The sequence below is a fragment of the Petaurus breviceps genome, unplaced genomic scaffold (genome assembly GCF_028583685.1).
Source record: "Petaurus breviceps papuanus isolate PSGF00001 unplaced genomic scaffold, PetGlider_PUasm1.0 156, whole genome shotgun sequence".
In the NCBI taxonomy this organism is placed as follows: Eukaryota; Metazoa; Chordata; class Mammalia; order Diprotodontia; family Petauridae; genus Petaurus; species Petaurus breviceps.
Window position 1 is genome coordinate 1359334 of NW_027185720.1, and position 23933 is coordinate 1383266.

Genomic DNA, 23933 nt, shown 5'->3' on the forward strand with positions numbered 1-23933 from the left:
AGAGAGAGAGAGAGAGAGAGAGAGAGAGAGAGAGAGAGAGAGAGAGACCTATTACATGTCTGCATGTTTCCAATTTTTGGAAATTGAGATTGAGAGAGTAAATTAAATGATTTACCCAAGGTCACCCAGGCAGTATGTTTCAGAAACAAGACATGAATTGAGGTCTTCCTTACTCCAAAGTTGACCCTCCATCTACCACAAGACACTGTCATCACAGTCCTTAATAAGTCTTCCTTGAATTGGGTCATTCTCCTTCATATATAGATGTAAAGTGTATGTGAGAAGCTGGATTTGAACTCATGTCTTCCTGATTCTGAAGCCAACTCATTTCACAAAAGGGGAGGGGAGGAAGAGGAGATGCTTATACCTAAAAATAAATATTATTTCTATATTTGAGTTTCAACTACTATTAATATTCTTCCTCTCTTATTACCTACTAGACCATAAACTCCATGAAGGCAGAGATCATGCCCCATCAAAACTTTGTATTTCCCCTAGTGTATCACAGAGTAATCATAACCAGTAGACTCTTAATAAGCGTCACCCATTCCTACTATATGAGGTTTTTATACAAATTACATTCCCTCAAATATGACTCCTTAGGAACAGATATTGTTCTCATTTGTTGTTGCTTTATCTTAAACTAGTGATTTCATCAGGGTAGGGAACCCCCAGTTTGGAAAGTCCTTCATGCATGCAGATGACCTCCAGTAGTCTTAGTAAGTTGTACTGAGGGTTGAAGTAACTTGCTCAAAGGCACATTACCAGTATTTGTCAAGCCAGGCCTTGAACCTTGATGTTCCCAACTCAGAAAATGGCCCTCTAACCACAACATCCCTCTGTCTCTCTCCTGCACATAGTAGGTGTTTAGTAAATGTTTATTAATTTCAATTGGTTTAATCATTCTTATTTACATGTCACCATACAGGTATTCAAAATAATTCACGTGTAATAAATAGTGGAATTCTGAAAGCAAAGAGAGTCAGCAGTGCCCATGACTGTGACATCTATAGACTTGTTTCCTGGATGTTCATGGGGCATTTGAGATGAGTGAGGATGACTGAGGGACTGACAGGTGAATTACCAGTTATGGCAGCATAAGCCATGTAATTCCAAGAACATCTCTGCTCTCCTCTAACTTGTCTAGGATCCAAGACTAAATAAACACATTCGCAGCACATTTCATTTTTATATGTCCTACATGCAATAGTTTTCTCTTAATGCTTCTTGGGAAAAAAATATAAAACTTCATGCTATAAACATCCACATCGGTTATTTAAAGTGCTATCTGCTGAACCCCCTCCCTGGAAACTCCCTCCCTGAAAATCATATTAATACTTTCTTGAGAATTGTCTCAAAAGCATTGAAAAAACTCCATTTATTTTCAATTTGATCGTATGAATTTTTGTCGTTGTTTAAATCATTTCAATCAGGTCTAACTTCATGACCCCATTTGAAATTTTCTTGGCAAAGATACTGGAGTGGTTTGCCATTTCCTTCTCATTTTACAGCTGAGGAAACTGAAGTAAACAGGATTAAGTGACTTTCACAGGGTCACCCAGCTAGTAAGTGTCTGAAGTCAGATTTGAACTCACAAAGATAATTCTTCCTGACTCCAGGTCTTGCACTCTATCTATTCTGCCACCTAGCTGGCCCAATAATATGAATACAATGATTTAAATCTATTATTCATAATTTCTTCTGGTCTGAACTTCTTTCCTTGCTCTTTTGAGATGTTCCTATAAATGAACAAGGTGTTACTGGTTTCTTGGTAAGTGAACAATTACAATGACTAACAATAACTCCTTTGCAGAATGCTTTAGATGCCATTTTATTTCTTTGTTTGTTTCATGGGTTGCCACTGGCAGAGAATTCATCACCATATGGTCAATATGCTGGTGGTGAGTCACCCTATTATTAGTTAGATTGGTCTTCAGACAGCAGACCCAAAGATCTCATAGGCTTTCTGGTGAAATGTGTCAGGGCTTATACTTCTCTGACATAGTGTTCAAGAACTCAGGGTCCTTGGCATACTACAATGAGGTATCAGAACTAAGTAGACCTTAGGCTCATGGGGCAGCTAGGAGGCAAAGTGCATAGAGCACTGCGGTTGGAATTAGGAAGACTCATATTCCCATCTTCCTGAGTTCAAATCTGGCCTCAGGCACTTACAAACTGTGCGACCTTGGACAAGTTACTTAACCTCGCTGGCCTCAGTTTCCTTCCTGGAGAAGGAAATGGCAAACCACTCCAATATCTTTGCCAAGAAAATCCCAAAGAGTCAGGCATGACTGTAATGACCAAACATCAACAAAAGGATCAAAAATTTAAATTAGAAGAGACTTTGCATGTGATCTAGTCCAAGTATATCACTTCACATAGAGGAAACCAAAGCCCAGAAAATTGAAATGACATGTCCTAGATCACACAGGTAGTAAGTCACATGGGTGGATTTTGAATCTAGGTCTTCTAATTCCAAATCTATCAGTTTTTCTGTGGTGTTACTCTGTGTAGGATTATGAGAGAATGTAGAAAAGAAGCAGGGAGAAGTTTTAGCATAGTTGCCCATCTCTGTATGCTCCCCACACTCTTTTTCTTTTAATTTACTGCTTCAAACTTGGTCTAGATTAGTAAACAGTTAACCAAGCTTGTTAGAAGACTGTACAAAAATAAGCAGAATTAGGCTATGAGTAAGAGCCTAAGGATACTGTCCTTTGAATATAATGAAGAGGTTTTAGTGTGTGAACTATGTAATATTTATTTTGACTTCTGGGAGGCCATTTTTTTCCTCGCATTCTGATCCTCCATTGCATTCTGATTATGGAAGGTATTAACTAAGTGATTTCCAAATACATTTACATGGAAAAATTAAAATAGCAAATGGCTAGCATTTATATATCACATCACTTTAAGGTTTGCAAAGTGTTTTACAGGTATAATCTCATTTGATCTTCACAACAACCTTGAGTGGTAGATGCATCCTGTATTATTTTCATCCTTTGTTCAGTAATACCAGGGATAGGGTCTAGAACTGTGATTTCCATTGGCATAAGGAACTTTTGACTAAGGACATTCACCCTACCAATTTAGGCTGGCAACTTCTCTTCAATTGATTGTTTTTGAGACTTTCCACTTAGAACTGCCTAGAGGAATGCAAATTAAAAGAATTCCCAGTCTTCAGTTCACACCCATCAGATTAAAAAAAAAACTTAAAAAAAAAAAGGAAAATAGCAAATGCTGTCGAGGTTGTGGGGAAACAGATACATTAATGTGATATTGATAGAGCTGTGAACTGGTCCAACAATTCTTGAGGACAATTTGCCCAGAAATCTGTACATATCCTTTGACAGTAATATACTGTATCTACAACCCCAAAAAGTTTGAAAAAGGAAGAAAGGACCGATATATACAAAAATATTTATAACTGTTGTTAAAAAAAAAAATGGAAACCAAGGAAGAGGGAGAGATCTTTGATTGAGGAATGACTGAAAAAGTCATTGTATTTGAAACAGATAGAATACCATTGTTCTATAAGAAATAATGGAGATGGTTTCAGAGAAACTCAAAAAGACTTGTATGAACTGATACAAAGTAAAATGAATGAAATCAGGAGAACAATTTATATAATAATAACAATATTATAAAGACAAAGTACTTTGAAAAACTTGGGAAGATTGACCAATGCAATAACCAACCACAATCCCCAAGGATAAATGATGAAATATGCTGCCCCACCATCTGTTGATGATGGTGATGAACTCAGAAAGATTGAGACTTGTTTTTTACAGGGCCAATGTGAGAATTTGTTTTGCTTAACTATACCTGTTATAACAGAGATTTAGTTTTTCTTATTTTCTTGATTAATTGGAAAAGGGAAGTAGGAGGGAGAGTAGGTAGATTTTGATTTTTAAAGATTTTTCATTATAAAAAAAGATGGATTGCCTAAAAGACTGCGAGGTTAAGTAACTGTCCCAGAGTCACACAGCCAGTATATACCCAAGATGGGACTTGAATTCATATATTCCTGGCTTTTATGATAATAATATTAATGATGATGATGGTAACTCACATTTTTATAAAGCTTTAAGGTTTGCAAAGCATTTTGCATGTATTATCTCATTTAAACTTCACAACAACCTTATGATTTAGGTACTATTATTATTAGACTCAATTTACAGATGACAAAACTGAGACTGAGAGTTTCAGTGCCTTGCTTTTGGTCATGCATCTGAGGCAGGATTTGAATTCAGGACTTCCTAGACTCCAAGTCCTGGGGTCTATTGGCTATGCTACCTGGTCACCACCTCTCTATCCTCTATACCAGGCAGGTAAAGTTAAATATCACTAGGACGTGGATCAAGAAAACATCCCCAGCTAATGAGAACAAAGCAATAGTAACATATTGTTTTCTATTTGTTGTTTTGAGTATTTTGGCCAATGCTTCTAAAAGTTCCCACAAATGCACAGCTAAGTGGTACAGTGGATACAGTAGTGGCCCTGGAATCAGGAGGACCTAAGCTAAAATCTGGCCTCAGATACTTGGGTAAGTCACTTAACCCAATTGCCTCCAAAGAAAAAAATTCCACCAAAAACAGACATTAGTGTGTCTTACTTGATAACGACTCAGGAGAAATTAATTTAGTAGCAGGAAAAAAAGTGTTACTTTTTAAAATTAAATAATTATTCATGGGATATTTTTTTCAGGTTTTCAAGTTAGGTATAAAGAGTGATAAATGAAAAGATACTTCTCCAGACAAGAGTGGTCTCTGCAGCAATGTGAAATGGTTCCATGATACAGGATGGGAATTCAAATTAAATAGCCCTGAGGTTGAAAACATGGACTAAGAAAAGTAGCTGGAAATAATATCTGGGGAGAATACCCAGGATACCCCAAGGCAACTTCTCTGAGCTCCCTCAGACTCCAACTCTCTGGAAATGCACTTCAAAAATGAAAGTCTCTCCATCTAACCTGTTGCAGAGACTCTGGTAGAATGATTATCAGAAAGATAAAAGCTATTAAACTCTTTGAGACATATTTGAAGTGATTGTTTTAAGATAATTTGGGAATTGGCCTAAGGCTCTTTTTATGATTAAATAAATGTTTTTATTGATGCTCTCTTTATTGCTTTGATGTCATTTCCCAATGATTCACATACCCCACCCCCAACAAAACTCTCCCTGGAAACAAAGAAGCATAGTTTAGCAAAGCAAATCCACACACTGGACTTGTCTGGTAATGTATGCCTAATTAGATTCCAATAATCCTGCCTCTCTCCACTGAGAGAAGGGTGATATGGTTTGCCAACTGAAGTCACTATTTGGACAAAATTTCTCAGCAAGGAGTCAGCTTAGACTGAAGCAGAGTTTGGGCCAGGGGAAGAGGGAACTTTGTCATATGAAGTTCACTTCGATATATAGTTAAGTCTGTCATTGCTCATTATGGTGAGAGTTCAGGTCCCATTGAATTGACAGTCCCCCACTAACCACTTCCATCTTTGTCCAATTGCCAAACAATTAATTCATTCCATTGAGTCATAAGGTCATCAGCTTAGAACTGGACAGAACTTTAAAAGATCATGAACTTCAGAGAGTTCTACCAATTTTTGTGTGTCATGGTCTGACAGTTCAGTAAAGCATATGGACCCCTTCTCAGATTGTCTTTAAAGGCATAAAATACATATGATTGCAAACAAAAATGAATTACATTGAAATTTTCAAGTCCTGAAATAAATCAGACTGAGAGGAGATTAATCAAGATAACAGGTTAGCAAACATGCCATCCTGAAGAATGTCCTACCAGCAGACTCACAAGAAAAAGTTTTTAAACTTTTAGGAGAAAAGAAGGAGGGGGGTCACATTAGTTAGCAAGACCTGGTCATGTGATGCCAGCTACCCTTGGCAACTGGAGCAAAGAAAACCCACTCATTCTGGTTAATTTACCCTTCATGCTGTAAATCTCATTGAAAAGGACCAGAACATTAGAAGTTGAGATCCAGCTCAAGCTTAGTTCCTCCTTTATGAAATGAGGTTTCAGGGTGGGGACTTTAGGTGTGGTTCAAGCCAACCAAATAAAGAGGAAATATCTTAAGAGTAGGAATGCAAGGACATTACTAGAACTCTGACATTATTAGGATGATTAAGAGGAGTGGCAGAAAATAAATAATATTATTTAATATGAACAATATTTCTATCAAAATACAGTTGTCAAAATATTGGGGGGAGGGGGGATCAAGGACTCCAAATGTTAGAAACACCTGGTCCAACCCCCTCATTTTACAGATGAGAAAGTAGAGGCCCAGAGAATTCAAATGATGTTCCCAGAGTCACACGGGGCAGAATTGAGATCTGAATTCAAATTCTCTGATGTCGAATGCATACTTCTTCAAACTGTACTATAGTATTCTTCAGATTCCTGTGATCTTTCAGCTGCCTGTGGGATCTGAGTTAATCTGTTGGTTGGCCTGTAAAGCTTTCAGGTATTGAGTTGTTTGTCTTAATGCTAATTCTAGTTTTTTGGGGCTTCACTGTTCACAATTCATGCTTCAGAGTTTGAATTATTCATTAGAATGTGCTTGGTTCTAAACCATTCTTTTTCCTCCTGAATCATGAAGACTTTAGGGACAATACTCTTAATTTGCTGTGGCTCCCTAAATTCAATTCAAGCATTTATTTAGTTCAAGGCTTTGCAGAACACTAAGAATAAAAAGACAAAATTGGAACAGTCGCAATCCTTAAGGAGCTTACATCCTCCTGAGGGGATGTGACGTATATACAGTTAAGTATAATGCAAAGTATAGAGACAAGGGATGGGAGTGGGTGTAGCAACAAGGCTATATTCACAGCACCAATGGCAATTTTAAATATGCTAGCATAATTGTCAATCACAAAGTATAATAGACTCTCCATATAGAAGACAGAAGCAAAACATTTATCGAGACACCAGAAAAACAAATCCCAGCACCAGAAAGTCAAATCCATCATAGTAACAAAGAAGTTAATACACCATAGCACAGCATGAACCCACACCATCTTTTAGCCTTCCCACAAACCAACACTCAAAAGCCTAGCTGTCTCCCTATGTGTGTCCTCTCCTCCCTCCAGCTCTAACTACTCTGACTCCCAGCTTCCTGTGGACTGTATTCCACCCTTCAGCAAACTGCTCTCACCACAGACCCCATGTGATAACATTCAACCTATTGGGAGCAGGGAGAATTTTCAAATTAGGGAAGGTCTTCAAATTCCCTTAGGCTTTTTAAGAGGCAGGGAAAACCTTCAAATTTCCATTACCATTAAAGTGGGAGGCAAAGGAGAGATCAGGTAAATTGTCTCAGGAACATGCAAAGACAGAGAAGGCATAAAAAAAGAAGTCATCAGAGGACACTTGAGCTGAGCCTAGAAGGAAAGATAAGGAATCTAAGATGAAAGGACTTGAATTGGTGATAAAGATGGAGAAATCCAAAGACTGCTAGGAAATTCTCCAACTTATGCCAAAACAAAATTCATTTTAATTCATTTTAAGTTTTTTTTTTAAAGCATTTGTCACAGTGCCTTGAACATAGGTGCTTACTATCTGTTTAAAATAAGACTTTGGGGGCTACCAGGTGGCACAGTGAGTAAGAGCGCCGGCCCCGGAGTCAGGAGGACCTAGGATCTTTTCTGGCCTCAGGTACTTAACACCCACACAAAATAACTGGCCATGTAACCTTGGGCAAGTTATTTAACCCCAATTGCTTTTTAAAAAAATAAGAATTTGTTATAAAGTAATGACACCATTTTCCATATTCCAAGAAAATGGTCATGCTATGACTTTACATACTGCACAGATCAGCACTTTTTGGAGAAGGAATTATTGATGCAGTGGTCCATAATCATTTTTAGCTAATGATCAAAAAAAAGATTCCCAGAACTCACTCCCCACCCAAAACAAAACAGAAAAAAAATGAAACAAAGCAAATCCCTAGCACAGTTAATATAGGACCTTTAACAAGGAGAGGAGTAGAGGGTTGCTCAGAACTACAAAAGAAGAAATTCTGATAAGAGGCTGTGCAGAATGCTTAAAATTTGGGATCAGATAGTAACACAGATGGCATGAAGAACTATCAGGCAGCTAGGTGGAACAGTAGATAGAGTGCCTGGAGTTAGGAAGAATCCTCTTTGTAAGTTCAAATTTGAGTTCAGACACTAGCTGTGTGACCCTGGACAAGTCACTTAACTCTGTTGGCCTTAGTTTTCTTATCTGTAAAATGAGTTGGAGAAGTAAATGGAAAACTATTTCAGTATCTTTACCAGGAAAACTCAAAATGGGGTCAAGAAGGGTCAGACATGACTAAACAATACCTTCCTGTTTCCAAATCAAGCCTCCTATCCACTACACCACACTGTCTTTGGCTGCCATCACACCAGTTTCACAGACATATAACCAAATGCACTTCTATATTTGATTGGGAAATCTAATTGGTTCAGGAAAATGTGCTGGTTAAGGGTCATTATCAAGGAGGGTTCAATGTAAAATGATTGCTTCTATGCAACAGGGAGAATAAAGCCTAGGGACTGCCAACATTTCTTTTTTACAAAACCTTTTTCAACTTTTGGACTCTGATTAATTCCAAGTCTTTTTGAGGATTTAGGAAATAAGGAAATATAGAAGTAAAAAGGTAAAAGGCTCAACATGAGAATTTTTGTTGAAAAGAGTTAATGCATCACAGGTATAAAGAGATCTTTGGGGAATTAATTTCCTTCCTTCAGCTACTACTATTCTCTCTCCTACACACATTACTTCAAGAGCCCCTGACCCAAAATCCATTTCCTTGGCAACTTTGAAGCAAAATAAAAGCAGAGTGAAATGAAAACAGAAGGAAGATTGGAAGCAGGTGGACAGAAGGGAGGTTAAACCTCAGCCTGTTGCCCACTCCTCCCTAAACCCCCAAACTCTCATCTCTTTAAATTTCCTTCTCCTTATTCATTGTCCTACATCCGCTTTGCACATCACCTTTCCATTTCTCTGTCTCAGATCCTCAGTTTCCTCAAGAACCCACCTAGTTCTTTAACCCAGAGTTGGTACACTAACCTCTCAACTCCTTAGAATCTTACCAGTAGTAAGAGTAGTTATACCTTGTTAAAGATGCAAATTTCAAGCAACACTTAGCAGTGGATGATCTTTTGGGGGAGAGTAAGGCATTTTTTCTAAGACAAAAGTGAAAAATCATTCCCTTTGATAGGGGGGAAAAAGATGTACAGAGACTCTAATGTAAAGCTTTACCTAAATAACTGTATTCTCTCTGTGTTCTTGCTGCATGGAGAAAAGAAAGGAAGAGTGCATAAAGAGGTGTCATAGTGACTGTCTTTCTGTTGACATTTGATCACTAATAGTAATTTCTAAAGCAGCTAAGAAATAATAATAACCAAAATACCATTCATCATACATAGTTCTGAAAGTAACTAGTATTTAGATATTGAATCCTGTGGGTAAGAGAAAAGAATCCATCAAAGGAAAAGAGTGGACAAACTAAGGATTAGTAGTTAAGTTACCAAAATCTCTCTAGGCATTTTATTAGTTGTTGCTATTATTGTTCAGTCATTATGGTCCAACTCTTCATTACCCCATTCTGGGGTTTTCTTGGCAAAAATACTGGTGTGGTTTGCTATTTCCTTCTTCAGCTCATTTTACATACGAGGAAACTGAGGCAAGTACCATTAAATGACTTGTCAGGGTCCCACAGCTCATAGGTGTCTGGGGCCAGATTTGAACTCATGAAGCTGAGTCTTACTGACTTCAGGCCAGCACTCCTATCCACTGTGCCACCTAATTGCCCTTAATTAATTAAATATAGCTCTTCATAAATAGTATTTTTTGTGACATAAAGAAAGTCCAGGTTCTAAATTCAAGGCTTTCAGTTACCTGAGCATAGACAAGTCAGTGAACCTCCCTGATCCTTGATTTTTTTCTGCCTGCAAAATGAATGAAAAATAATGACAATTGTATTATTTTCAAGAAAGTCAAATGCATTCAATACAATGTTATATTTTTCACGCTTATTGCTTGTTTGGCTTTGACATTTTTTAATTCATTTTTTTTTCAATTGGTGAGCATTTATTTTCTTTCTCTCACTGAAAGAAAAGGAAAAGAAAAGCACCACAGCACTGAATAAATTTAATCAAGCAAAACAAATTTACACATTGGCCATGGCTAAAAATGCATATATCATTCTGCATCTTGAGTCTGTCACCTGTCTGTCTGGGGTGGCTAGGTGGCACAGTGAATAGAGCACCAGCCCTGGAGTCAGGAGGACCTGAGTTCAAGTCCTGCCTCAGACACTTAACACACACAAAAAAAAACTAGCCATGTGACCTTGGGCAAGTCACTTAACCTCAATCGCCCTACCTTCCAAAAAAAAGACCAAAAAAATTATCATGATTAGCCTACATCAGAGTACTGATGATAAAGCTGGGTTTCCAGCTTTACCATCAGCATTCTGGAATCATGATTGATCATTGCATTGATCAGACTTCTTGTATTTTTCCAAGTTGTTCATTTTTTACAATATTGTTGCTACTGCATAAATTTTTCTACTGGTTTGGCTCATTCTCTCTGAGTTCATTTGTTTTAAGCAGTAAATAAAAATTTTAGACTCACTATTTGAGAGTTATTACTATACAAAGGAACTAAACCTAAAACAAGTCAATTAGACATGATATACATGCTTCATTCAATTGAATATTTGAATTCAAACACCCTAAATGAAAGTAAACTAATTATCTTTCTCAACTTTCTACATAATTTCAGTTATACAAACTTGGCCTGTGAGTAGCACAATACCAACATTTAATTCATTTTTTGACAAAAAAAAAAAAAAAAGATACCAAGCCTGAGCTGGCTCTTTATAACTAGATTTGAAGTCAGCCATGTATCTTTTAGTCTCCAGCCTATGAGATGCAAATTTGAGTGATTTTACAGAAGGATGTGAAATACAGTAAAGAAATATAAAAGTAAAAATTAGATTAAACCTAAATTATGTGGAATTTAGCCTAAAACAAAAATTGATTGAGTTCTGCCCAGAGTGGCTAGCTGTTTCCTGAGCCAGAAACTACTGTGGAAGCCCAGCAGGAAGTGTGCTGCATAGTGGGATCACATTACACCCTTGTTTTCTGGTTCATTTCACTTATTTAATGCAATCTGAAAACCTGCAAAAGGAGCGTGCTAGAAGGGAGGAAAGTTGTTGTTTTTTATAATTGAGTTTCTTTGAATCAAAATATTTGTCTTTACAAGGTGCTTAAAGTTAATAGGCTTTTTACAGATGTTCAACAAAGGCATTCTTCATCTCCCCCAAATGTGATCACCACCAAAAAATGGATGTCTCCAGTAGTTGAATTCTATCTGCTTCATTCACCATCTTACATATTCATCTTTGAACTCGGGAGAGAAAAAAAATGGCAAGCTTGCCTCTTGCCATTCTAAATTATTTTAAATGTTAGTTGTGAGCACTATTAAAGCCTCTCTTTGTGCTGGAGGCTGGCTGTTGGGTTTGAGAAATCGGGATTGTTTTTAAGATGCAAAAGAGTCATTCATTAGTCTCAGCAAACGCCCTGGTTCTTTCAAATGTATTCCTTGAAAATGTGTGGAATGAACAGCTGGATACCGCCGCTGCAGCATATGTTGTATTAACACTCTGTCTGTTTTTCCCTACAGTGATCTCAGTATGAACAACATCACTAAGCTGCCCCCAAACCCCCTGCACAACCTCCGCTTCCTGGAAGAGTTGTAAGTATCATTGTATTCTTGATGGGCATAGTCAACACTGGACACATTCCTGTATTTGTCTCTCATACTTACTGTGGGAACCAGATAAAACGGTGCAAGAAAGCTGTCAGCACCCGATGCTTTTGGCACATGAGGAAACACTTATAAGGGTTTTTAAAAAAAACAGATTCCTTGTGATTCTGGAAATGAACTTATAAAAAAAAAGTTAACGGTGAAGCTACAACTTTCTAAGGTGAGGCTGAGCCAACCAAATTAAAATTTTAAAACAAGGGCTGTTTAAAAGAGCTGGATGACTTTTTGGAAATAGTTAAGCAGCAGGATATTAAAAGTTTGAATACTGGTTCATGTTTATTAAAATAGCAAGTAAGGCCATAATCAAAACCAAAAACCTGCGGCCTCATTCCGGTTGTGTCAAGGACAATTGAGCCCACATTTCATAGCACCAAGACTTCTTGTCCTAATCACTTTTAATTACTGTTTCCCTACTTTTAAATTTAGCTTCCCTCAAGGCTAACTAGTAAAACATGAAATCCCACAAAGAACTTACAGCTGAACTATTACAAACTCACTGTAAAAAAAAAATGTAGGCAGCAAAAATTAGTTAACGATACACAAAGGAATTTTGATTAAGGTTGGTAATCACTTGCCAGAAGATGAAAGGAACTATGTACACCAAAAATCTTCATTTTAAAAAAATCCATCTGAAACTCTTACCCTTTGGAGGGATGAAGAGTAAGGAAGTGATACCCTGTGGTCTTCAAGAAGAGAGGTTGGTACCATCAGTTGTCTAAATCCTTTGACTATTGATTAAAGGAATTGCAGACTGACCTCTTTTGAAAAAAGATTTCCTTATAAACCCAAAAAAAGCCAGGACCTAATCTGGGGAGTAGTTTAAATTGCTAGTTGACCACAAAATTCACTATTGGAGGTGGAAACAAATCTAAGATCAGAACCAAATTACTTATTTCTTTAAGAGAAAAGCATCCTCAAGTTTCAGCTTTCTGGCATTTTCTCTTCTGTTTATCTTTGGATAGCTCTACATTTTAATCAACCTCTCTGCTGCTGAAATCAGTTGAATCGGTATGTTATTATTAAGGGTTATCTTACAGGCCTAGATTCTATAGCCAACTCTTGATTAGTCTTGGGATGAATCTTGACCTGAATTATCCAGGTGTCTAGTTTTGCCTCCAGTCTCTGGCTCCTTGCCTGACTTCTGGCTATTTCACTGCTCATTAGTACTCCTCCCAGAGAGTGAACTGAACAGGAAAAGTAAGAGAGGCTGCTACTTGTTAACAACTTGTATATACATTTTCATGATAGATAAAGTTAATGTTATTACCTGAATTGTTTTATGTTTGCTGGTAGATTTCAATTATTCATATTTTTCCTCTTTCCTCAATGCAGTAAAATGCATTAAGGAATACACAGATGATTTTCCCCAGAGATATAGTCTCTGGAAACATGTTAGGCATGGATTTTACCATCACTGGTGGAACACTGAGACATTCACTTCCATTAGAATTTTCCGGTCAACCCAAACATAAATAGCTCTTGACTTAGTCTCCCAGTTCACTCACAAATTTACTTGATTTCATGAAATGGTTTCTATCTCAATCCAAGAGGTCATTTCCAATAAAAGTGACTGAGGAATCTTCAAATAATAATAAATGAAAACCATTTTTATGTATAGTTCTATTTTTCTAGTTTGCAAATATTTTGTCACAATTTGACTGCTACTGTGATGTGTGTCCAAACTAACATCTTAGGAAGTCAAAAGAAAAAACAATTTTTCATTTCTACTTCCATTCTTAGTTAAATGGTTGACTTCACTTAACCAATAGCTCTTTTAATTCATTCTTCATTAGTGACACAAAGAAATAAGGTTTGTTGAACCTGGCAGAATGATCAATTGTACTTGGTTTACTCCTTTGTTACCAAGGCTAAATATTGTCGATGACCATGGTGGTGTCTGGTAGTGGGGATGGGGATGTTTGTGCATTGGATGGGAAAAGAGAGAAAAGGAGGAAGGTACAAAAGTGCAGTTACTACCTACTATGTTTATAACCATGGGTAATCTAATTTCTCTGAGCCTCAATTTTCTTGTCTGCAAAATGAGGGCCCCAGGAAAATGGATGATCTCTAAAATCCCTTCCAACTCTAAATTCCATAATACTATAACTTGTTTATTTGTAATTTGATTCTTAATTCTAATTATTTGCTTATTTATATAAACCTGTGTTTCTCACCTCTATGACTCTGGACAAGTAATAGTCCATAGCAAAATTTTTACAACTTTTACTAACAGAAATCATGTCTTACCATCTATAAACTCAACAAGCTAACCTGAGTCTGGCATTCTCTTCCTCCTTCTTTCATCATGTTCCTCCCATCCCAGTTTCCCTCTTTCTTCTGTCTTCTTGACCCCAATTCCCAAACCACAGAGGCTACAGAGTTGAGTGAATTGAAGTGGGAATTTTGTATTTTATATAAAAATATAGTTTGGGCTAGAAAATGCCAATATCAAATCTTTCTTCATTGTGGTAATTAATGTCTATCACAAAATTTTCATCTGTTTAGCTCTTTAGACTTGTTAAAATTTCATACATCTTATACTTCAGAGCAGGGATATAACCTCAGTAAATAATTTGACATACAAATAAGTTTAATTAAGAAATAGTATTTTACTTAAGGTAACAAATGGTCATCCATAAAGCCAAATATAAGCATATACATGTACATACAGATATGTACATAGATGTGTATAATATGTATGTGTGCATATGTGCAAATAATTCTGTGAATCCATGTAGGGAGACAGCATCTCTAACAGTGAAAATTATGATCCCTCCATTATTTCTCACCCTGTGACTTTGTCCATGTCTTCCCATAAATCCTTCTTAGAGGATCTAACCAACACAATACAAGCCTTCCTCCAATTATTTTAATATTTCATGGAGACTACTGAAGAGTTGGTGTTTTTATTTAACAAAAAAATTGGTAAAGAAAAAAGCCAATTAAAATAAAGATTCAATGTCGCTTACAAACTCCCATTATCTACCAAGTTTCTCCTTTTAGTATTTTTAAATAATCTACATAGTATATAAACCTTTTAAAGAGTAATTTTGTCCTTCCTCTATTGATAAATATAATATTAATATTTAATAAATATGGATCATAAACTTCCTAGACAGTAGGAGTCTTCAGTCCATGAATTGTTTTTTATAATATATTTTAATAATTAATATAATATTTTAATATTTTTATAATATATTTTAATAACTGTATTTCACTGTGGTTGCTTTCCTTTGAAATTTGATATATTTTATTTTCTGCATCAAAAACATTATTCTCAGAAGGCTTAACCAGACTTTCAAAGAAGTCCACATTACAAAAAGTTTAGCAACTACTCTTTCACAGATATATATGCAACACTTCCTCTGGACTAATTCCTCAACTTGCACTTGCACATTAAGTCCTCAGAGGGCAGTTGTTACCTGAAGCTTCTAGGACAGCTCACTTCTAAAACTATAGCTTACAAGCCCCCACCATTCACTGACAACAGTAAATACAATTCAGGTGACTAGGTGGCACAGTGAGTAGAGCACTGGCCCTGAAGTCTGGAGGACTTGAGTTCAAATCTAACCTCAGACACTTAACACTTACTAGTCGTGTGACCTTGGGCAAGTCACTTAACCCCAACTGCCCCTCCAAAAAAAGAATAAATAAATAAATAAAACAGTTCATACAATTAGCTCATGACAGGAGTGTTTACTAAGATGCTATAGTAAGAACAATAGCAAAAAAAAGAAGAAATCACTCCCTATAAACTTTTGTATGTACTCTCTCCCACAAATATACACTCAGAAGAGTTAGCACAAATGGAGCACAAAGAGAGTGAAGTACACATGCTACCCAAGCTCTCACTGTTCTTGTATTGCAAGGTCCCCACAAGCAGCTCCAACCTAAGAGCAGCAGCATCTCCTGGGCTCTTGTGCTGTGCTTCTCTCCACTGACTCTTTTTTTTAAGCAATCGGGGTTAAGTGACTTGCTCAAGGTTACACAGCCAGGTGTTTCTGGGTGGGTGCTAAGTGTCTGAGCCCGGATTCAATCCCCAGGTCATCCCGACACTGGGGCAGGTGCTCTTACTCACTGTGCTTCTCTCCACCGACTCTTGATTGCCAGAGCTAGTTATCTCTTGAATCCACAGCTGGCTCCCCTCTTTGCATCCAAAGGATCATCTCTTAATGTTCCTTCATCCCTCTATTGACTACTTCTCTTCACCTGTGTCTATTAGGAATATGTGTCCCTGCTCCCTGCTGAAGGCAGTATCTTCTACTGTTTGAGTAACTCCACTTCATTGTGATATTGCCAAGGAGGGATGGAAGACAGAGAGAGATCCCTCTTCCTTCCCAGAAGGTGTTCCCCTCAGGGATGGGAGGGGCACTTCTTCTGCTTTTCTACCTCTTGGCTTAAACTCTCTTGAATGAATCCCAGGTCTAGATATTTAAAGCCTTGAGGAGGCATCCAATTTTTGTTCATCCAATAAGACTGCTTGCTCCCTCTAATTCTTTCAAAGAAAGGTGCTTAAAATCACAAAGAGATCACCAGGAAAATACTTATAAACACATTAACACCTCATTACCCTTTATCTTCTGGTCAGAAACAAGGAGGCAGCTTTTATAGGATATGACTGACTGAGACTGGACTGAACTGGCTTCTGGTTCCTTTGCTTATACCCTGGTCCTTTGTTCTAGGCAACCATCTTGACCAGACTTTGAATCTAAGTTTGTCTTATTCCTTTTACCTGCAAAAAGAGGTAACAGGTAACCCCTAGCCACAAGAGCAGTGTCTTTGAGATCTTGTAATCATGCCTAGTAAATATACTGCAAGCACAATACACTAAATAGTCTCATTAAGCTGAGGCAACTGAATAGATAGAAATAAAAACCAGTAATGAGTGAACAATACCTGGTTGTTGTGGAAGATGGACAGATATTGATATACTAAACCATACTTCATTGTCAACCCTCCTAGTAGCCACATCAGAATAAAGATGGCAGGAGCACAGGTTTAGAGTTATAAGGGGCCTTAAAAATCATCTAGTTCCTGTGTACAAGTTACTTAACCCCAATTGCCCTCCAAAAGGCAAAAAAAAATCATCTAGTTCAACCTCCTTGCCTTACAGATGATGACATTGAGGTCCAGAGAAGTCCTTTGACCCAGATAGTAAGTGTAAGAGACTAAATTTGAACTGAATTTCTCTGCCTACAAATCCAACACACTTTTCATCATACCATCTGTCTTCTCCAATTAATAAAAGTCATACAGCATGGATAGCCTGTTAGCTTTAAAGCAAACATGAAATGTTGTGCAGAACATCAATGAGCCAAGAGCAGGGAACAATTTAATATAAATTTAATGTGGATTTAATGAGGGCCCAATTGTCCAGAGTGTAGACTCAAATCAGACAGCCCTGGGCAGGAGCAGAACCAGAGTATTTAAAGACAAAAACCACAAAGTAATGGTCAGATCTATACAAAAGCAAGAAGTGACAGAAGCAGAGAAAGCAATTAGTTACTACTCAGTTCAAAACCTTATATGGAATATGTTTAGGTTTCAATTCCCTAGAACAGGGCTGGTGACAATGCCTTGGGAGATTTCCAAGAGATATGCCTGGGACCCAGACTTTATATCCATGAAGGAAGGAGCACAAGATGGAGGGGACTTTGACAAAATGGAGGGTGAATTGAAATAGGGTACAACAGTAACTGGCAAAGCCTTGAGGTAATATTAATTCATAGTTGTTGCCAAGCTTTCAAAATGCTTCCTTTGAGTGATGGGGTAGAATCTCACAACAAATTCATATGAGAAATATAACCAAAACTGTCTCAGAAGGGCCTTCTCTTTCTAAGAATGTTTTAAACATTATTATTGAACTATTTTTTTAAATATATGATTAAGCTCAGATTTTCAGTGTAGCTCACCCTGGGCTGCATCCTGATATCCAGTGCTTTTGGAACACAAATTTCCATTCCCTTCTGTATTTTCTTGTGGGTATAAAATGGTCTTGTATTGTTTGAATTTCCTTTCCTTTATATTCCAAGATCTCTCTCCTGATTGCTTATAGAACTTGTTATTTCTGAATTGAATTATGATGTTTCCAAGATACCACTATGTGTCTTGGAGTTTGTAGCCATGGGTTTTTTTCTGTAGGTTACATATGCATTCTTTCAATTAATATTTCATTTTCTGTGCTCAGAACTTCTGGGCAATTTTCTTGTATAATTCTTGCATCATGATATTAATGGTTTTTTTCTTGTTGGGTTCTTCTGAAAGATCTATAACTCTTACATTGTTCTCTATGCATGCTATCTTCAAAATCAAGATATTTTGTTTGGACAGAGTATATTTTCTCTTGATGTTGGTTTTTACATCTCTGGTACTCTTCTTCTAGATTGTTATTCACCTTTGTGTATTTACATTCTCAATCAGTTGTTCTCTCTTACCAAAGAAGGTAAGACTTGCCATTATAGATTCAAATTCTTCTATTATGTGAATTATTTTTGCTGTACAAGTCATAAATTCTGCTCTCATCCTTCTTATTTCTCCTCTAAATCACTTAGGAACAGTGTGTTATAATTCCATGTCCTGCTCAAATTCCATGGAATCCTTTCTCTCATAAAGTGCTGAATCATTTTCTTTTGTTTTACAAGTATTTATTCAGATGCCTGAACTTATTTATTAGATCTGAAGGCCATATTTCCTTCTACCATTAATGTTTTTCCTTTTGATTTATCTGATTATGTTCAAGGTCACTGAGTTTTCTTATTCCTGAGATATTTCAGTCTTTTTCCCCCCTTATTTTCCCCTATTAGTCACTTTCTGACTCCTTCCCCTCTGATGGTGATTTCCCTGGGAGCTGTATTTCATAGCCTCAGTCTCCTATGACAGTGGATAATTCACAGTTCACTACTCTGAGTCTCTTCCCTATGAGACTTTTGGAGGAGACATAGCTGGCCCCAATGGGATGCTGGGCTCTTTCCCTCAGATTTAGTGGAATGTCACACAGTCTGCCACACATGGTATCCTGTCCTATGCTCTCTATCCCTCAGTTCCCTGGCTTGGCAGTTCAAAGCACTGCCATGCTGGTGCTATTGCAGTTAAGAGTTGTAGTTCTTATCTGGAGTTTGGATCTCTAAGTCTCTGAGAGAGATTGGTATAATGTGTAGCATTGAACTATTTTAAGCTCAGATACTTATTCTGCCTCTTTCCCTCTATTCCTCCATTCTTTTAAAAGAATCTTTTGCAGCACAGAATGCTGCATGGTACTGGCCACTGCTGCCCTATTGAAACTGCACAGCTAGCAGCCTGGATCTTCATGGCACTGGGGGGGAAAGAGGATAGGGTATGGGGTTACATTTTGTTGCTGGCCCATAGATTGGATCCTTGGGTCACCTAGTCCAGCCTCATTTCCTGTAACATGGTAAGCGGTAGGGGAGGAGGTGCTGTGAGGCCAGTGTGAGCTCAGGGAGAGCTCAGTTCATGGGTTTTGTTTGGTTTTGGTTTTTGCCTTCTTTTGGTTTCCAAGTGTTCTAGATGACAGAAAGAGATGAACTTGCTTTACTTGAGGTGCATGATTTCTCTTGGAGAGATTTGAGAACTTGTGAGGATCAGAGAAAATGAGAAGTCCTCCCTCTTGTTGGTTATATGACCTGGAAGACTCTCTCCAGAAAGGTTTTCTAATTACAAACTCAATCTTTACTGGAACACTGAAGTCCTCATGACAAATGAGTGGTAACAAATGTTGCCACAAGGAACCAGACTCCAAGGAAAAGAACATATAAACAGACTTTTTCCCTGGCTACTTCCCTGTGGGATAGTACACTCAGTCTACAAACACTCCAGGCCACAAAAAGGAACAAAAGTATGTCAGCCTAATTAAATTTACTGGCTTACTATCAGCCTTTCCTCCTTACTAAATATCCCCAGGAACACTAGTTCTACAAGCTACACAATGGAATAATGTGTTTCGCATAGTGGCCTGGTGCTGTCCACTATTCCAGTGCTGAACAAGCCTTCTTCTCTAAGCTTCACCACAATCATTGGATGTGGTACTGAGGCTTCTTTGAGATACTGATAGTGTAGTTAATACACAGAAGTTAATACACAGAAGGATACAGATAAACAGGAAAATTCTCTAGACAGTGTTGTGCCATTGTTGTGTGGCATGTAAATTTGGTGATAGTAGAGACATTTAAGGAGAAATTACTTTTACTGTTCCAGTATTCAGATAAAAAACCCTAGAATTCCCTGTGATGTCCCCCAAACCACCATGTTACTATTTCACTAATTCTACTGCCTATTAATACACTCAATTATGTAGCCACTTTATGATAAGGATCACTTTAGGAACAGCAGCCCCAAAACCTGTGCTATCTTTAATTCAATAAACATTAATCACCTACCATGTGCCAGTATTTATGTAGATAAAATTGAGCAAAGCCACTGATGGAAAGTGTAGAGGAACTTCACGTTTATGAACTGTCTATAGACAGCATCAGAGTAATCAATCAATCAGTAAACCTTTATTAAGTTCCCACTGTGTGTCAGGCACTGTGTTGAGTGCTGGGCATACCCCAAAAAAAGGCAGAACACATGCCTTGCCTTCAAAGAGCTTACAATCTAATGAAGTAGGTTTATGTTCTCATTAGGGTTATCTTCCTGCTCTTTCACCTCAGTTCCCTTTCTTATCTGTATAGTGACAGTCAGACTTACCAGCTCCTCCTCCTCCTCCCTTCATTGTCCCTCTCTTTAAATGACATTGGCAGGAATGTGGTCAGTAGCTAAAAGGGTAAAGATATCCTAAAATATACAGTAAAAGATATGCTAAGCCTCTCTGCCTTCTTGTCCCTTTTTTTCATTGGTTTGCCTTTCCCTTTAGTTCCCTTGAGGGTTGAAGAATTCAAGGTATATCAAATCATTGTATCTCAAGGATAAGGTCTTAAAATATCTTTAAAGATCACCTTTCCTATACTAATCCTGCACTTTTGAAGGGAGAGGAACAAACATTTATTAAGTACCTACTACGTGCTAGCAGCTTTATAAATATTACATCATTTGAACCTCAATCCTGAGAAGCAAGAACTGTTGTTATTACCTTTTTGCAGTTGAGGAAACTGAGGCATAGGTTAAGTGAATTGCCTATGATCACACAGCTAGTAAGTGTCTGAGGCTGGATTTGAGCTCAGGCCCAACTCTATCATTGTTCTACCTAGCTACCCCTAAGTTACTTTCTCTAGAGAGTACAACTTCCACTTCTCTCCTCACTTTTGCGTATACTTATTTATGTGTATGTGAATATACACATGTTTTCTCTCTTTTAAATCCTTCTAACCCTACCCTGTTCTGTTTTACATGCATGCCTTCCATGGCGGATAGATGTGTGAACAATCTATATTTATTTAGCTAAACTTATTTAGCTAAATTCCCTGCACAAAGTAATTTTCTGTTAAAGCTAATTTCCTTATTTTGATGGACAAAGATTTTGTATGTCATCTTTGGGATTAAATTCTTTCAAAATAGATTGAGCAACATGTAATTGGGGGAAAATAAAATATATTCAATAAAAATTGCAATTAAATAAATAAATAATTGATTTTAAGATAAAGCATTTATGAAGTGCCTAATATATACCAGGAATTATTGTAGGTATGGAAATATAAATACAGGAAGAAAAATAATGTAGTCCCTGACTTTAAGGAGCTTACATACTATTTGGAAGATACAACATGTTTACTGATTTATATGTATAGCATAACACATATACAAAATACACAATGATTTGGCATGGTGGGGTGGAATACTGACAACTAGGGAAACTAGGAAGTAAAGGAGAGTGGCATAATCATACCTCCACACCCTGAGGTGATCCTAGAACAACTACAATGACAACATCTGAATGTATATACATATGTGTGCGTACATATGTACACACATGGGTAAATATGTGTGTATATACATATGTACATTGTGTAGATGCATATACGTATACACACAAAGTGCCTACTCTGTGCAGAGACAAAAAAATTAGTCTCTGCCCTCTATGAATTTATGCTCTACTAAGAAGTGGTATCTTAGTACCTTAGAAGTAATGTAGAAGGAAGTACTTGATAAATATATACCCTTTTCAAGGTGACTACTGCTAGCGATGGTAGATTTAGCACAATTCTTTAAACAAAAGTTTTTTTAATGTTTTTGAGATATAAGATATTTATTTCATTATGGTATAATTTTAGAAGGGGCCATATATAAATGTGTACACACATGGGTTCTTTCTTTTGATCTCAGGTTCCAATGTTACACATTACACATATGTTAAGTTTGTCTTCATTTTAATGTACTTTTTGTTTATCTTTTCATAGTCCTTGTGTATATTACTCCCTTGGTTCTGCTTTAATGCATCCCGTGTTAGTTCATAACAATCTTCATATGTTTCTGAACCCTTCATAGTCATCATTTCAGCATGGTCATGTTGGGATGATCCAAATGAGTTTCCAAAGAAAGTCTTTTGCATGAGAGCCAACGTTTTTTAAAAGTCACTAATAATGGTTTGATTTGCTAAATAACTATCTGTGAAGGCAAAGGAAGTAAGCCAACAGTGATGTCAAAACTAGTTAGAGCAATGATGAATGAGACAGATCTGGTTTCCTTTCACATATTGAAAAGTTTGTTCTTTTAGCACAAAAGCAGGATACAGAGGGCAAAAATCCAAGCAATTTCTTTTTTATGTTAACTCTTATTCAGGAGCCCCAAAGCAGGTGTTTTAGGCAAAACACAGCTAGGGAGGAAATGCAGGTTCTTCTAATTGTTGGGTGTTACAATTTTTAAAAATTTTTAATAGAATGATTTTACAGTGAGGGTTTCATATAACATCCTTTTTGCCAAATGATGCAACAAAGCCATTTTTCATTTAATTATGCCCACTTTGCAGGTGCAAAATAATTTGTTGCTATTCATATTACTTTACAGACTTTGAGAGCTTTCTCCATCACCTTTCTGAAGCTTTTCAGGCTGATCACCACAGCACACCATCTATTGTTGCACATATTATGTCTGTGTCTATTGTTACTTGGAGACTTATTTTTTTCTTTTGTGAATGGTCTGATTATGGAGTAAAGCCAACATATTTCAGGAAGTACATGACTCTATAATTCAATATGCATGAAGCATTAGAATCAAGTGTAAAACTTTGATATGTCTACACATTTTATATTGCTTATATTACTACCAACATTTGGGGGAGGGCGAGGAAAAGAGATGTTCCTACAAAGAAAATTAGAAACAGAAAAAAAAACCTCAGTCAAATGTGTACAGATGTCCAGAGATAAAAGCAGCAGCAAATGAAGATAATGGTTATCATTAGTCATCACTTTAAGGATTGCAAAGCACTTTGCCAATCTTGTAGCTCAAAAGCAAGTAAAGAATTATACCTGAAAATTGTTTATGTTTGTATACGATTCTCACTATCGGTTTATTTATTCTAATGCCATCTTCCTCCAAGAGTGAATGAGCACATATTTTTTTTTAATTAAACCATCACATAGATTAAAATGTGAAAATGGAAGGATGTGAAGATGTACTCAGTTTGTTGTTTGTGGAGGAGATATATAACACTCCCCAGGTAGGAGAGCAGTGAATGACACATCTCAATTTTCTTTATCTTAAGGTTGACATTCCTAATAGTTAACAAGCATTATTAATTGCCTTCCATGCGCTAAGTCCTAAGAATCCAAAGAAAGGAAAAACTGTCTACCCTCCCCTCAAAAGCTAGTATTCTGGGGCAGCTGGGTAGTGCAATGAATAGAGTACTGGCCCCGGAATCAGGAGGACCTGAGTTCAAATCTGACCTTAGACACAACAAAAAAAACTAGCCATGTGACCTTGGGCAAGTCACTTGACCCAAATTGCCATACCTTTCCCCCTCCAAACAGCAAAGAAGAAGAAGAAGAAGAAGAAGAAGAAGAAGAAGAAGAAGAAGAAGAAGAAGAAGAAGAAGAAGAAGAAGAAGGAAGAAGAAAAAGAAGAAGGAAGAAGGAGGAAGAAGGAAGAAGAAGAAGAAGAAGAAGAAGGAAGAAGAAGAAGAAGAAGAAGAAGAAGAAGAAGAAGAAGAAGAAGA

The 23933-nt window shown here is 37.1% G+C and overlaps 1 protein-coding gene across 2 annotated transcripts in view; it reads left to right on the forward strand.

Annotated features, from left to right (window-relative positions):
* The window catches only part of LGR5 (leucine rich repeat containing G protein-coupled receptor 5), a 200349-nt gene that overhangs the window by 66631 nt on the left and 109785 nt on the right, over window positions 1-23933 (forward strand). For both annotated transcript variants that reach the window (XM_069081932.1, XM_069081931.1), the window contains exon 2: window positions 11687-11758. In XM_069081932.1, coding sequence (XP_068938033.1) covers window positions 11687-11758 — 72 coding nt within the window. The remainder of the gene's footprint in view (window positions 1-11686; window positions 11759-23933) is intronic.